The sequence below is a fragment of the Zootoca vivipara genome, chromosome 11 (genome assembly GCF_965207765.1).
Source record: "Zootoca vivipara chromosome 11, rZooViv2.hap1.1, whole genome shotgun sequence".
Lineage (NCBI taxonomy): Eukaryota > Metazoa > Chordata > Lepidosauria > Squamata > Lacertidae > Zootoca > Zootoca vivipara.
In genome coordinates, this window is record NC_142594.1 from 20,788,099 (window position 1) to 20,805,688 (window position 17,590).

The 17,590-nt window shown below is 39.6% G+C and overlaps 1 protein-coding gene across 3 annotated transcripts in view; it reads left to right on the forward strand.

Annotated features, from left to right (window-relative positions):
- The window catches only part of RFTN1 (raftlin, lipid raft linker 1), a 109,086-nt gene that overhangs the window by 56,162 nt on the left and 35,334 nt on the right, over positions 1 to 17,590 (forward strand). For all 3 annotated transcript variants that reach the window (XM_035128881.3, XM_035128883.3, XM_060280688.2), the window contains exon 5: positions 12,446 to 12,776. In XM_035128881.3, coding sequence (XP_034984772.1) covers positions 12,446 to 12,776 — 331 coding nt within the window. The remainder of the gene's footprint in view (positions 1 to 12,445; positions 12,777 to 17,590) is intronic.

The following is a 17,590-nucleotide window of genomic DNA, read 5'->3' on the forward strand; positions in this document are numbered from 1 at the left end:
GGCGCTCTTCGTAAGTCGAATCCTTCGGTTGTCGAAGCATACGTTTTGCGCATGCGCGAAGCGCAATTTTGTGCTTCTGCGCAGGCGCCGACCACACGCTGCTTCTGCGCAGACACAGAATGCGTACGCGGTGAAAAGACTTCCAGGTTTGCCGACTTTGTAAGTGGAAACCTTTGGAAGTCAAGTCATTCGGATGTCGAGGTGCCACTGTACCAGACTTTTAGAAGACATCTGAAGGCAGCCCTGTTTAGGGAGGCATTTAATGTTTAATAGATTACTGTATTTTATTTTTCTGTTGGAAGCCGCCCAGAGTGGCTGGGGAAACCCAGCCAGATGGGCAGGGTACAAATAATAATTTATTATTATTATTATTATTATTATTATTATTATTATTATTATTATTATTATTATTTTAATATCAACTATTTTTGCACAGCTGTTGTACCATGCAGTATCCAAACTTGTAGTTGTGCCTTTTGCATAGATCATTGAGCCGTTGCAGCACAGACCCTTTGTGGATTGCATCCTTACTTGTATCTATGGCAATAGTCCCCAGCTTTCATATGGGATAAACTGGTATCCGCAATTAACATATGTGGCATAAATGTGTTAGAAATCTGCTTTGATCATGAGTTGTAATTTAAAATTATAATATTGGCTGCTAATATCCTTGAAAACAGATGCAAAGTAAAGTGTACAGTTTATTGTAATAACTGCAGGCTGATGTAGTACCGGTAGTAGACCAGCTACATGGAAGTTTTAATCCGATAATCAATTTTTTTTTCCTTAAGATGAACACAAGTGAAAATAGTCATTTTGGAAAGATCACAGCCTATAGTTAAAAATAAACTGTGCTTCATTCTTTGTAATTCAGAGTCTTCTATGAATCCTAAAGAAGGGAGCAGTTTCCAAAACCTACTCTTTCACATATGTTCACATCAAATTCTTAACCAAGGAATTGTATCAATTTATGAAAAATGTCAAGGACAACCGAAAAGTTGCTTTCAAATTTAAAAGTGTCTCTTCACAAATGAACCTTCTAAACAACGCAAAAGTCAATGGGAGGGTTCTGAGTTTCTGACAAATTGCCTTAGAGAAATACTAATGAAGAATGATGGTGCTTGAATGTGTAAGTAAGTAAGCCACAATTTCACAGCAATATTTGCCATGGTGTTATATATATATTTCTCAGTACTTTTTGCCTGAAGATTTTTGTTGGCATGCCACCTGTCAGAGCATATTTGTGTAACTTTTAACAGGAAATTGTTTGAAGAGGGTGATCTCTGTTCTACATATATTTCCCGTCAAGATGTATGACAATCTCACAAACATAGACATTAGGTGTATTTGTTTTTTGTTTTTGTTTTTATAAAAGTGTTGTCCATTCTTTTCTTTTTTTAATTGGGTGATACATACTAAGCAGCAATACTAACATTTGTGGCTGGATTTTATCTTTTTCAAAAAGCAAAAGAAGATCTCCTATACATCAGGACAGAAGAAAGTAATTTCATGCTGGACACAACTTTTAAAAATCCCTTATCCAGAAATAGCTTTGCTACATTAAATTGGGGTGGTCAGTTAGCAACTCACAGGCTGAATCTGGCTCTAAGAACAATTTCATTTACCCCCACCAAATTTTAATTAGCATGTGTGGCGCTGTGTAAACCACGGAGTCTCTTGGGCTTACCGATTGGAAGGTCAGCGGGTTCGAATCTGCACGATGGGGTGCGCTCCTGTTTCTTTGTCCTAGCTCCTGCCCAATCTAGCAGTTCGAAAGCATACCAATGAGAGTAGACAAATAGGTACTGCTGCAGCGCAAAAGTAAACGGCTTTTCTGTGCACTCTGGCACTCGTCATGGTGTTCTATGTGCCAGAAGTCGTTTAGTCGTGCTGGCCACATGACCTGGAAAGCTGTTTGAAGACAAACACCGGCTCCCTCGGCCTGAAGCGAGATGAGCACCGCACCCCATAGACTGTGGCTATGTATAATCTAAATGTATGTTCCATACCTGTACCAGGTAAATGAACTTTATAGAACTTTATAGTTTGGGATGTATTTTTTCCTGATAATAGTGTCCATTCAAAAATAATAATAATAATAATAATAATAATAATAATAATAATAATAAAATTTTATTTATACCCCGCCCTCCCCAGTCAAAAACCAGGCTCAGGGTGGCTCACACCAACAGAATTACAATAAAACATAAAAACAATTAATTAAAATACAGATTAAAATACAGTATTAAAATTTAAAGTGCAGCCTCATTTCAAGTAGTCCATAAATCCAAGCCATGAGGCAGGAAAACACAGAGGTCAGGCTGAGTTTAACCCAAAGGCCAGGCGGAACAGCTCTGTCTTGCAGGCCCTGCGGAAAGATGACAAATCCCGCAGGGCCCTGGTCTCCTGGGAAAGAGCGTTCCACCAAGTTGGGGCCAGTACTGAAAAGGCCCTGGCTCTAGTAGAGGCCAATCTGGCCATCTTATGGCTCGGGATCTCCAGAATATTGTTGTTTGTGGACCTTAAGGTCCTCCGCGGGGCATACCAGGGGAAGTTGACCTTCCCTGCTTTAAATACTGATTTTCATTTCTACAGAAACTGTTGCTCCTGCATTCTTTCTTGGAGCATGAATCATATCTCAACCCTGTCTTTAAGGTATTAGTGAAGTAACCACTTTGCTCTAATGATTAGTTTGTGAAAATACCCAAGTCAATCTAAAATACTGCAAGCTGTGTTGAATTAGTGCATACTAGTAGCTTTTGAGTGAACATTTGCCCTGGATGGAAGCCAAGAAATTCCAGTTGCTGGCGTCAAAACAGTTAAGAGAAGTTTGGAACACTCATCTTTCTAAGTCAGCCATGTGTCTTCATTTTATTACATTGTTATGCTGCATTTATGTGGTGCTTGGTGGAATACTTGATATGGAGCACGTACAAGATATATGATGTGATAATTGTAACATACAGACTAAAACTGATAAGAAAAATAACAGTCTGTGAACAATTAATAACATCTAGGCACAGATTTCAGTGTCTATTCTTGCACTCTATACTGTTGTGTTCTGATATTGCCTGAGGTTTCTCTACCTTTTATAAGCCAAGCCTGCTCCAGGAATTGATGCAGCTGTAGAGATTTAAGTCAAAATAAAAAGTTGGTTTAAGAAGACTTCCTTTTAAAAAAAAGTCTTAAACCTATTCACTTATTTCATAAACAGTTTTTAAAATCACTTCTGCATTTTAATATTTAAATGCAGTTACAATACTGATGCATCTGCTTCTATTTCTAATTACTATTTTAAAACAAAGCAAACCCTTTGTCTTGCTGCTGCACCACTATGCCCATTCCTTCTATGAGATCTTGGACATGAGATCTTGGAGGCATTCAAAGGACACATGGCAAACATATTGGAGTGATAGTCAGAAACTTAATTCAAAGTTGTTCGTATGATATTAAGAGCAGTAAGCTGCCTGTCCACCTAGCCATAGGTTCAAGTTTGATGGGCAGACGAGGCATGGAGACTGGGCACTGTGGTTCATTAAGGGTTATTGGGAATTGTAACTTTGCGAAAGGTAAACTACAGTGCCCAGAATTCTTTGAGGGAAAGAATGTTCTTTGAATGTGCTTTAAAGGTATAGTGTGCACTTGGTTGTGTATACCCCCTCACCCCCTTTACTCTGTACCCAATGCACTCCCACCACTGGTTTGGGAAATTATCTTAAATACTGTACATTATCTGAAATGCATACCGGTATATGTACATCCTGTATATGCAACCCCCACAGTTCACTATTATCTGAGGTGGTATTGTGCACAAAATTTTGTTTCACCAACAGTCCAGAAGCTGTATTCACATAAAGTTTCCTTTCCCCTGCCTATCTAAATTGATGCGTTGACCTCTCTTTTGCTGTTTAACAACCATTTTTGAAGGTTAGCACCTACCTTTCTTAAGTACCTGCCTAACTGTAGTTTGACTATTGTCAACAGTCTTCACCCAAATACAATCAATATTATCCTCTCAGTTTTTCTGCAACTCTGTGAGGTTAGGCTGCCATCATTAATATTTTATACATGTAGTTTTGAGATAGAGTTGTCTACAATAGTCCAATTTTAGGTGCCCCCCCCCTTGCTGTGAGGTGAGTCAGTACTTTTTATGATGTACAAATAAGGCAATGAGATTGAAAGGGTAACACTACCCATTTGCTGTGTCTGTTTTTGAGCTGAAAAATTGAATCATCATATTAGTACAAAGTTGAGCAATTCCTTCAAATGCCAGTTGTGGACTTATATCAAGAGTTTTACATAGATTGTTTCTGGAACACAAAATATTACTTAGTGCCCATTGCATAGCCCCAGTCTTGGTGACTTTCTGCTGCTGCAAAACTGTCACAAAGTGGTTGCTATTGTGCTCATGGATGCTATCAACCCACTTGAAAACTATGAACAGAGAGGACTGGACTGGTCAACTCCAAATGTTTCAGTTGTTAGCTTTTCTTGAGATACGTAAGTTATCCGGCAGCTAGGGATATATTTATAAATTTATTTATTAGCATTGGGGAACTTATACATTTAATGTACTCAATTGCTTTTTAATTCAAGACAATTTTTATTACATATGCTCAAGTTATTAAAGTTTATAGCAGCAAAAAATTGTTTTTTATTATAAATATATCTGAAGCAGTAGAAACAAGAAAGTTAAAAGCTAAAGGTATTTCATGTCATTCTAAATTGCCCAGGTAGGCACATTCTGTGACCCTGAACAGCAGCAATGACCAAACAGGACACCAGGTGTTGGGATGAAATCAAGCCAAATCTTTTATTGACTGTAGCAGGCAGGATATGTGTTGATATAGCAGTAGGGACAGGATCTATTCATCATTCCACTTGCCCCATGTTGGTGGAATGGGATTAGCTGGGGTTGGACCACACCAAGCCGGTTCCATGGGAGTTGGCCAGTGTTGAACCCTGCTGAGGTGCAACCAAGCTAGCAAGGTCTTACTGGGTGACCAGAGTTAGGATTCCAGCCAGGTAGAGGACCCCAACCAGAGCTTGGGGGAATGCCATGGCCAATCCTGCACTAAGGCCCCTGATGGGGGCCTCCCGTCACTATGTTGATCCAGCCCATATCTGGTGTGGTGATTGGCACATAAAGGCACACAATTTTCTAATGTTTTTCCAATCTGGAAAACCTTTCCTGTTATCATGCCAAAGTTGAATGGTATTATTTTATATTCCAGCTTCTCCCAAGAGCCAAGTGTATGTGTGGGATAAATTCTTCCAAAATCTGGTATGCCAAAAAAGATTTGACAGACTATAAGGATGCACACTGTACAGTATACCTAGCTTATAAAAGCTAAGTGACTGCAGACACCTCATTCAGCCACACTGCATTAGGCTCCATACTACTTGGGAAGATCCTTTCATTTGTTGTTAATTGTGGTAGCATATTCTGGGTGTCAGCAAGCATGTTCCCCCCCCCCCCCCGAATAAATTTTGGCTCATTCAGCACCAATCACTTGATTGAGAAGCAGGAAGAGAAAGATTGAATGAGGGTGTTCTTTTCTACCCCAACCAACTTATGTCGCTATCGGAGCTAACCACAGAAAAAGGAATGTGCAAACAGATCATTTACTTGCAGCCCACTGCTGCATGAAGATCTTTGAGACAAAGCCTTGAATGTAGCACATACTCTGGCAAATATTATAGTTAAACAGATTCCATGCAGCTTTCTTAAATGTATTTGCTGCTTGAGAAATAGGGTCAGTTTGAAAGGTTTTTTAAAAAGTATTTTTTTTAAGATTTAAAAATGTTATAATTCAAAGCAGGCATCCCCAATCTGCGGCCCTCCAGATGTTTTGGCCTACAACTCCCATGATCCCTAGCTAACAGGACCAGTGGTCAGGGATGATGGGAATTGTAGTGCAAAACATCTGGAGGGCCGAAGTTTGATTCAAAGCCTTCAGCAAATACAGAAAATCAGTAAAATTAATCCGCACTTTTGACTTTGCAGCACCTTGTAGAGAGCAATAGTGCCTCTGAAGCTGGAGCCTCCATGTGTCTTATTGGTAATAGACCCACCTTCTCTGCATTTGTGTATCAGTGGTTCAGTTTTTAAATATAAATTTGGCCAAGTATGATGCACTGCCTGTAAAATCTGCTGTTAATCTAGAAGATCTGTTTCTGTTCAGACAGGATCATATATTTATTCTGGTTCAAAAATAAATGTAAATGAATTCCAAAGTTTAATGCTAGCTCAGAAGTAAAAGCTGTTCGTTTCATGGCAGTGTGCAGTGAACTTTTTGTTCACGTCAATAAAATGTACTTTATTACTATATAGTTCATACTGTATTATATAGAGTGTAGCTCCACGCAGTGTAGAAATTAATTTCACTAAGCACACACATAATATGAATTGTGAGGTTATTTGATATCCCTGTGGCTTAACTGCTAGTTAATTTATTTGTACTAAGCTTCTTTAAAATATACAGCTTAACCTGAACCATATGGTATGGACTAGTTGCCTTTGAAAGTGGACTGAATACCAATCTACTGTCATAAGTGCTTTCTCCTTGTTAAAATTAAGATTCTTACCCAATGCATTGAAACCTACTGAGGATAAACTTAGCCTCTTACCTATGCTATGATATTTCATATATTATTGCAGTGGTCATAAAAAATTGTGTTCCTAGGAAACTTTAAAGGTTTCCTTGATGACATGGATAGTGGTGGAAAAGCTGCCCCAAACATGTGTCCCCGCCTCTGCTTGAAGGGGCTCATGGCAACAAATATGGGGCATTCCCATGTTACTGCCATAGAGAGTTGGAGGTAGGCTAGACTGAGGCTATGTAAATATTCATAGGTTAAAAGGCAGCAAGGTCATTTGCCTCTGCTGCATTTCATGCAGTATATGCACATTTCTGTACACAACGGGGTGGGGACATCTTTACTCAGTGTGCATTACTTGTTTGGTTTCCCTGTGCCTGCAACCCCCAAGACCCATTCATGAAGCTGTCATCTGTGCATGTGCAGCAGCTGCTTCAAATGTGCACACTTCGGCTTAACTGCAAAGTGAATGTGGCTTATGTTTTTGAATCGGGTGGAAGCTGGTTTGAGGGGAAATGCAGCAAGCAGCATTATTTCTCAGGAAGCTGCAGGATAGATGGATCGTGCCAACATCATGTGTACCAAACTTCAAACACCAGTGGTGGAAGAACGCTGGAGCCAGAGTAAATGCTATTGTGTACATAGCTTGAGAGCCAGCTATCTGGAGCCATACAATTGTCTTCAGGGCTGAGCTGGAATTTCAAACCTTTTAACTGCCTTATCTAGAACATTGCACTTGCTGGGGGGGGGGATATGTCTTGAAGCACCATTAAAGCTAACAGATTTATTTTGGCATGAACTTGCATGGACTTCAGTCAATTTCATCAGATGTGTTATGTGTTATCCCTGCGTTCCAGGTGTTTATACAGTGGTACTTTGGGTCTCAAACGCCTTGTTTCCCAAACGCCGGTTTTTGAACGTTTTTTGGAAGCCGAACATCTGATGCGGCTATTGTTTCCGGGGCACTTGCGCCTTGGTTTCCGATCATTTCGGAAGTCAAACAGACTTCTGGAACAGTTTTAAGTTTGGCGCTTTTGTTTTTGCTATTTATTTTGTGTTTTTAGAGGCTTTTTCGCTTAATTTGTTTTTGTGACTGTGTGGAACCCAGTCCAGATACTGATTGATTGATTAATTGTGTGACTGCAGAAATGGATAAAAGCCTCCCATCCAAACAATGACTATCATCAGTGCAGGTAAGAAAAAAAATGTAATTTTAATTTTTATCATCTACAATACTGTCTTATTTCTTTTATAGTACAGTACATTGATTATTGCTTTCATTTTATGGATCAATGGTCTTGTTAGATAGCAAAATTCATGTTAAATTGCTGTTTTTAAAAGTCTGGAATGGATTAATCTGTTTTGTATTACTTTCTGTGGGAAAGTGTGCCTTGGTTTTTGAACGCTTTGGTTTTTGAACGGACTTCCGGAACGGATTAAATTTGAGAACCAAGGCACCACTATATACACATGAATGTGTGTGTGTGTGTGTGTGTGTGTGTGTGTGTGTGTGTGTTTGTAAACAAGGAGGTCTGAGGAAATGGAATGTTGAAAATACTGACAGTAATCATTATCTTCTTAAAACTGACCATTTATAAAATAGTTTGTGATAACATAAACATCCTGGCTTTGGTAAGTCAATTAACACATGTAGTGTGATTAAAAAAAACAAAAACAAAAGGATTTTTCCTGATTCAAGTCACTTGAGATTTACCAAGAGGCTCAGTTCTAATTTACATTGCAATCTCATGCTAGCTGTCAACATGCCTGAGTGTCTGATCTTACATCTGCAGGAAGGTATTGAGACCATTCTGGGTGCACACTGTTTGCTTAAGGCAATAGGTCTCAGAACCCTCTGTGACATGCATGGATTCCTCAGCAGGCAAATAGATGGGGAAAGGGTTCCCTGGGGGTAGGGAACATCATCCAGAGCCTATGGATACTGCTGTATTTCAGTGTACTCAGCATGTATGTTGCTTGGAGTAGTTTGATGAGTGGTCTCTAAGGCTATCCAATCATTGCAAACCTGTGGTGCAATTATCTTCCTTGCTGCTGCTGTAGGTAAACAGCAGTAATAGTAGTAATGGAAGCTCTACAGATGCTCATCCAACCATTTTGCAGAACTGGACGTCTTCATCTGCCCCAGCTGCAACAAAACACGTCTCTCCCATATTTGTCTCTGTAGCCACAGCAGGCGCTGCAACCTTCCAACACCCCCAAAGGCACACTCCACCCATTGTCTCCTGAGACAGAGACCAACCATCTCACAACCATGGAGTAGTAGTAATAATGTAATAGTGTAGTAGTAGTAGTAGTAGTAGTAGTAGCAATATCATCTTAAAGTGTTTCACAGCAATCCTAAGATGAACAAGTAGTCCTATCCCCATGTTCTAGATGGGAATGGTGGCTGATCCTTAAACATAGTGCCTTGCCTAAGATGAGCCCATGTTCAAGTTCAAATCTGAATAGGGAGCTTCTAGCTCATGCTCTTAATTCTTATGCTACACTACCTCAAATGAAATTCTGTTTCATAGGAGGACTGGCATGCTCCTATGCAAATGCAGTTTTGATTAGCGCTCAAAATATGAACAAGATTTAATTGCAGACAAATAATGAATGCATTGCAAATTATTTGTATAATGCCAGGGGCGGGAGGGGGCTGATATTAATTTCTGAAATTGCTACCAGTCACGAACTTTTACCCAAACCGCTTTCTGCTTCTGTGGTCCAATAGTAGCATACTAGAGCAGGTAGTGGTTTTTCAATCAACAGACTGTCTAAAATCGCTACACATCAGGATTTGCTACCTGGGTCATCACCTTATTAATCCTGGGGTAACAAAGGTTACCCCCATTTCAAGCAGAAGTAGGATATATTTAGCAGTAAAGTGCTTCATCATCCACTGATATTTGAGTGAATGGAGGCAAGTGCATTGCAAAGGTAGGCAAGGTGTGTGTACTCTGGACTAAATGTCCAAAAACTGCTTCTTGTCATGACCTCACACCCAAATTACTCCCTTATTTTCATGGTCTAAGTTGCTATTTTTTAATGAAAATAAAATAAAAAATAGAAACCGATCCAGAAAATCTGTCTCACCCAATAATGCCTAGAATTGTTCAGTTTTCTTGCTTCTCCTGATTCCCAGTCCCTGGCTCATCTGGAACACCAGTATCTATGGCCTAGCGCCTAGCTAAAGGTAAAGGTAAAGGGTCCTCTGACCATTAGGTCCAGTCATGACCAACTTTAGGGTTGCGGCGCTCATCTCGCGTTATTGGCCGAGGGAGCCAGCGTGCAGCTTCCAGGTCATGTGGCCAGCATGACAAAGCCGCTTCTGACAAACCAGAGCAGCGCACGGAAACACCGTTTACCTTCCCTATTTATCTACTTGCACTTTGATGTGCTTTCAAACTGCTAGGTTGGCAGGAGCTGGGACTGAGCAACGGGAGCTCACCCCGTCGCGGGGATTCGAACCGCCGAGCTTCTGATCGGCAAGCCCTGGGCTCCATGGTTTAACCCACAGCGCCACCCGCGTCCCATGGCCTAGCTATGATACTCATAAAACAGATTGTGACCATTTCTGTGGTACAGGGGCTCATCAAACTGTTTCTCCATTAGAAAGCTGAAATTCTACCTCTGCTAGGCTATTAATTTTGACAAAGAGCTTCCACTGTGATTTTCACATCACCTTGGCATTGTATCAGCAAATTGAAACTCTGGTTCCAAAATCCTGCAACTGTGACCTCCTGGCTTCCCGGGGGAAGCAAGCTTCAATTCCTGCCTTCACACAGCTCAGCAAATAAACTGTAACAATAGTGTAAGAGAGGAAGTTGTCTCTTCCATCATCCAGGTGTCTTGTATGTATTTAGCACAGTAGCATGACCATCAGGAAATTGGATGATTCATAACATTTTGGGGGAAAGATAGAATGAGTTTCCTATGGTGTTTCCCCCACCTTGGGATTGAATAAAATGACTGCTTCTCTACACTGCCATCTCTGTCAGCATGCAGCTCAGGCGGAGAATTGATTCCACCTTATTTGCATTTGAAAAAGCTTGCATTGTCTTTATTTTGGTCTCTAATAACAGAATACATTGGCACTGCGTGCTTAAAGTGGTTGGTTGGGAGAGACAAGACCCATCTCATTCTAATACTATTTATTTTTGTAATGGGGTTTTATTTGAACTCCTAATTATGAGTGAATGTAGCTTTCCCACTGTGTCGCCTCTTCTCACAGCAGTGAATTTACCTGTATTTGAAAGAAGCAGCCTGTCAGTTGTATATTTTCATTATACTGTAGTATCAAAATCAAGCCTTGGGTTCTATTAGTCTGTGCTCTATTGCTGAACCCTCAGTGAAGTACATGGTGGTTGGGGCCAGCAGGTCAGCTCTGGATGACAGGGGATATAATCACATACACACACACCTCTATCATAGTAACAAACTACACACCGTCTTCTCTTGGTTCATTTCTGTAGTAACTTGTTTTTCCTCTTTCATTGTTCATTAACTTCTCTAATCCTTAGTTTTCACAGCTAGGCAGATTTGGGTGCCAAAAAGCAAGGAAATCTACCACAGGCTTGTAACCAAAGAACAACTTGAGCATTCCAGCATTCTTCAGTGGTAGGAATTTCTCAGTTCTGCCAATTTTACTATCTCCAGCTGCCCGCTTGTTGCTTTATCACAAGTGGTTCTGGAGGATGCTCAAGCCTGTTGTAGGAAAGGGGCATAAATGCTTGATAGTAGTATGAGCAGAATTTTGTCCATGCTTCTTTGGATCCAAGCTATTATGTCTCAGGTTTTTACTTCTCAGATTTAAAAAAGGTTGACTTTATTTCTTCCATTTCTGACATCTTGTAAAACGGCTATTGTTTCTGAAGAACTTCTTCTGTATCTCTATTTTGTACTTTAGTAACCCTTGATCCTCCACTTCCAGTAAGCTCACCCCAGGTCATGAAAATAACCATGTACAATCACATCTGTTTTCTGTGATTCTTTATGTTCTTTTTCTGCATGGTTATGGTTTGTAGTTCTGCTTTCAGTATTATTACCTTCAGGAATACCAGGTTCCTTCCTCTTTCATGCATTTTATACTTCCAGGGTTTTATTATTTTCCTAGAATCATGAATTATCTGCAGTTCTAAATTCTGAAGTCAGCACTATGTGGTTCCCATTTTAGGAACCTAAAATTATTATTTCTTAATAAGCTTTTCTCTTAGTGCCTTCTGCTTTTATATTCTCCACCAGCTCTTCCCTGTATTTCAGCTTCTAGTTATTTAGAAGAACCTTCTGAAACAATAAATGTATGCCAATACTTTTAAGGAGCTAAATATTTGTTAAGTTGTTCTGGGGTGGAGGATTAAAAATTTATATAAATATATTGCAGTTGTTTTTCAGTTTATCATGGTAGTTTAAATTTGAATCTGAATGGCGATAGAAATATTTTTTTAAAGGCAGGTGCAAGGAAAAAATAGGGATAGCCTGAAATTTGTAAGAGAAGTGGCACATTGCATTTCTTTGCTCTATATGAACATTATTAAATAGAAGAATAAATGTAACAAAGCAGAAATATTCCATTTTCATTGAAGGTATGCAAAGAATATATAAACAATACATACCATTGTGTTTTCACATTTTTTTTAAAAAAAAATACTTAAAGGAGTTCATGTCAGATTTCCTTGGAATGCAGTATACAAACCCAGTGAGGCTTTTCATGCAGTATGGAGGGGGGTAGGGAATCTATACCATAAAATAACACAGCTTCACTTGACATGTGGTATATTTGAAACACTTCTATTCCTGAAGGACAACTTGTAAATTAAAATGTAATCTCTCTTGGATTTTATAGATTCAAGATGCAGCAAGTCGGGGCTTGAGGTTTGTTGGAATAATACCTCAATATGCTTCCGAAATGAACTCCAAGAGCAGCAGTGCTGTAATATCCACCAGCAACAGCTCCAGGGAACTAAAAGGTGATAAAAACCCATCAGATTCTGCTGAGGATTGTGTTTCATCAGATCATGAGAAAGCAGATTGCACTAATGGATGCAAACTCCCAGCAGCAAGGGAGGAAAATGTTGACCAGTGTGTGGACCCCAATGAAGACTTGAGAGGTGAAGGGCAGGTCATTGAACATCTCAGTTTAAGCTCTGCTGGAGAAAATGGAGGGCAACTTCAAGGTGAGAATTCAAGTTTGTCCCCCAAATCTACTGTGGGCAGGTTAGCATGATGTTGTATTGGGACCAGTTTCTCTGCCGCTTGCTGTACTAATGAATAAACTCATGTGTTTTGCCATTTATTTTCATTGCTAATAATGCAGAACACTTTATAATCTTCTTTGTTCTTGCAGCAGTGCTACAGGAAGGTGTCGCAATGCCCATGTTATAAACAGGGTACTTAGGATGTAAGTAGGTTTATCATGGACCCTTTGTAGTATTAGCATTTACCCTAGCAGTTCTAAGAATCCAAGGCTTTCATCTCCTGGACCAAGCAGGCTTTCACTGAGCATTAGAGGAAGAATTAGCTTGGAATAAAAGGAAAGGTAAATAAGGTGAGAAGAGCCTATCTAGTCTAGCATTCTGTTACCTGCAGTAGCCAAGGAGATGCCTATGAGAAACTCACAAGCAGCATATAATGTAATGGAACTCAACCGGTATTCAGAAGCTTGGGGCTTTCAATCATAGCTAAGGCTGTAACTCAATGGTAGAGCATCTGCTTTGTGTACAGAAAGTCCTAGGTTCAATCCCTGACATCTCCATATAGGGGCTGGGAATGTTTACTGCATGAAGTCTTGGAGAGCTGCTTCCAGTCACTGTAGACAATACTGTGCTAGATGTATCCAGTGGTCTGATTCAGTATGTCAACTCCATATGTTCCTAACACCATTGACAGCCTTACTAGCTAATCCCCATTTAAACCTCTTTAAGTTGGTGGTCATCACCACATTTTGTGGAAACAAATTTCATAGTTTGGATGTGCCACAGTTGGGGAATCTTTTTGGCCTGGAGGGCCAGATTTTTATGGGCCAATTTTGACATATGAGCAAGGTCACAGTTGCATCAAGTGACTGATAGGTGGATGATCCTGCCCATCTGTCAGCTGAATTGATCCTCAGGGGTGGGGGCAAGGGTTCTGTTTCACCAGTGAGTAGTCCCTTCCCCCCTGTACATCACTTTATATTAAACCACATTTGCCATTTTGATGCCCATTCACCCAGTTCAGTGATATCCTTTTGGAGCGCCTCACAATTTGTCTTTACTTCCAGTATCCTGAACAATTTGGTGTCATCAGTAAACACGACTGCTTCACTGTTAAACCCTAATTCTATTATTATTATTATTGCATTTTCAGTTTGTTTTTATTTGCTTTTCTATTACAGTTCTTCATTGGTATATCAACATTAGTACAACAACTGTTGCATTTTTTAAAAATGAAAATTAAAAAAAGAATGATAAGAAAAGGGGGGGGACTTCTTTTCATATACGGTACTTCCCTTCCACTCCTTCCCTGGTTTCCTTTCTATTTCCAACCTATCCACATCTTATTGTTCTTCTAATTTTTCATCTCTACTTCTCTTTATCTCATAACTTACGCTGCTGAATTAATGCTGATCCTGCTACATTGATTGTCTTTTGAGAATATTTTTTCATATATTCTATATATAACATTCAATCCTCATTAAGTTTTTTTATCTCTGTTTCTTATTCTATTCTATTTTATTCTATTCTATTACTCATACCAACTAGTTCCGTGTATTCCAGCAGTTTATGATGCCCTACCTCTTTTGTTGGAACCGTGTCTGTTCTCCACTTTTGTGCAAGTTAAACCCTAATTCTAGATCACTTATGAACAGGTTACAACTTGCCAGTCATAAAAGTTGATGCTCAACAGACTCCACTTTTTATATCCCTGCTTTTAACCAAAGGAATTTAAAATTGGTCCACTGCCTTCTGGATTTGTTTCCTCCCTGCAGAGCTGATGTTCTCTAACCTCCAGATTACACTTTAATTCCATTTACTACTTGCTGATAGAAAGTGGAAATTCCCAGGGAATTTTGAAATTCCCAGAGAGAGGATACAAAGTTCAAAGCATTTGGGAATATATCAGAGGTACAGTAGTGTAGGTCAGTTTCACAATACTAATTTAGAGTAGTACAAGAGCTCAAATTTGGAAGGCTTGTGAATAATTGTGATGATGCCAGCTACTATTATTATTTTAATCACAAGGTATAGTCAGTACTTCTACAGCCCCCCTTTTTGGACTTGGTTTCTCAAGATTGCTTAATAACTTGTAACTTGAGAGCAAAATTACTACTTCTAATGCTAGAGCAGCAAAAAAAAAACCCAAAAACCAATTCCTTTCCATTCATTTTTGAACAAAAGCCCAATGTGCTACATTAATTCAAAACAAGCACATAGATTATTAGATTTCTACACAGTATCTCTTGCAAGATGTTAATTCAGTATAAAATTGTATATAGTGTTATATAAAAAGAAAAACGCCATAGAGCCTGCCAACTGTTTTAAAACACATACGGTACCTAAAACCCTTTTTTGCCATGTTTCCCTTAGAAGATTCAATCCCACATGATCTCTCCTTCAAACTAGAGGGAGGATACTCACACACATTTCTGCATTATAATTTCTTCCACACAGCTAAGATTTATTAAGTTATTCTGAAATTGTTAATTAGGCCCATCTGGCAGGATTTTCAGGTTACTTTCTATCTTCTGTTCTAGTTTATAGTAACTGCCTACATGATTCTGCTTTTAAGCAGGTTTGTGTGATAGACACACAGCAGCACCTTAATTTGTAAATTGGCATAGAATACCCTTTACAGACTTCATTCTTCCCAACGTGTTATTTTGAGGAACCTTGCTTTAAACTGCAATTACAGCTACATTTGCAATTTACCGGTACTGACATTTCTGAGCCGTCATTTATTGCCATGTATCTCACTTTGCGAGGGCATTTCCCTGGATGGGTCATTAAGAGAACAAAAGAAAGGGGGCTCTGTGCCAGATGACAAATGGGTGGGGCCCCTCCTCTAGTTTTCTGATAGTTGGAAAGACAAACCTGAGTTTTAGCGTGGAGTTTGCTGCCTTGCGACCTAGAGAAAATACCTACAGGCTGGAAAGGAAGAGAGAAAGCCATGGCTGATTTCTTCTTGAATCCAAGGCTGTGGCAATGGGAGATGAGGGGTTCACTGCTGTGAACTTCTAAGTCGTAGGCTGGCTCAGCTTGTATATGCATACCGGTAGTAGTCTCAGGTTGTAAATAAACCATTTATAATAAAGACACCACTGTCTCTGCTGTGCCTCATTCCCAAAAGGATTCACAAATCCTGGTTAGCGCCTGGAACCCCTGGAATCTCACACCGCTCGGAGATTGGGGTGCCATGCAAAAATTCTATACATAAGCAACTCAATAAATCTGTATCAATGGCTTGTTCACATTACTGCGGCCAGAAAAAGCTGGTATGCATTTAAGTGTGTACAAGATAAACATGCTATGTATGTATGTTGCTGTATATCTGATCTCTATTATCCCTCCTCTGTTTCTTTGAAAACAGGATAACAAAGATCAGCCCTGGGCCATATATTGCCAGTGCAGGATTTCTAGCAGAAATTGCCTTAAAAATCTGTTCTTTAAAATGCAACCAAAATAAATGTACCCAGAAGAACCATGGATTTGTCTCTTTTTGTTTTGGGGAATTGGCATGGCTAAGTGAAGTCTTAAAAAGAGAGCCATGAACTAATTTGTGAACTTTAAACAAAGAAAGTAGAGACTAGCAAAGCTAAAGGGTGAAATAACAGCCAGATTATTAAGAGTATATTTCAGTTACTATCAGTTTTCTCTTTCGGTCTAGGTTGTGGTTTTTGTTTTGTTTTTTGTAGTTGGCATAGCTGCCAAGTTATCCCTTTTTTTAAGGGAAATTCCCTTATGCTGAATAGGCTTCCTCGTGAGAAAAGGGGGAACTTGGCAGCTATGGTAGTTGGTTTAAATCAGGCATCCCCAAACTTCATCCCTCCAGATGTTTTGGACTACAGTTCCCATCATCCCTGACCACTGGTCCTCTTAGGTAGGAATCATGGGAGTTGTAGGCCAAAACATTTGGAGGGCCGCAGTTTGGGGATGCCTGGTTTAAATCCATTTTTCAAGAGCTGTTGTTTGTTTCCATGTTAACATCACCAGTAAATTATTTTAAGTTGTGTTGTTTGCACAGCTTTCTGAATTGGGATTAAACTCATTTGACTCCACACCATGGTTAAGATTGATGCAAATTGCAACTCTTAAACGGGATTAAGGGTGGCAGGGTGAGAATGGGAGGAAATGGTGCTTGTAGGAACTGGGGGACCACATGATTCTGCAACCCGCTTCTGATTTTTGTGTCAAAGATGATGATGGTTATAATTTATTACCTGTCCTTCATCCCAAGGTCCCAAGCAAGATTACAACACATTATTAAAAAACAGTTTAAAACAGGTTGCCACCACAGAAATAAGGTAGGATGTCACAGTGAAAGCATTAAGAGCATGGAGTGCAGTGTGGAGAGGAGACAGGACCAAAGTTGCATATGATAAAATGGAACAAATTGCAGGAATGCCTCTTGAAAGAAACCAGGGAAACAATATATTTTCTGACTGTTCCGATGACCTGTTAGGGTGTTATTTCTTTTACTTGTGGATACACTTTTTTACCTGCTAACAGTTTGCAAATTCGGGGTGTGTGCTCTGTTATTTGTGTGTGGATGAGAAAAGGAGGTATCTTCCTGTACCAAAATATTTTCCCACACTGCATCTGATTTCTTTATTATCCCTTTGTGACCACAGTTTTCTTCAGCACTTCCTTTTCCTAACCTGGAAAACTTATTCCAGTTTTGGCAATGATCTTTCTTCCTCCCATGTGAGCACAGGGTATTATCTGCCTTATCTTTTACAAGGCAACCTTTTCTCCACACACCCCTTTCCTTTTCAGAAGTCGATTTTTTGCCA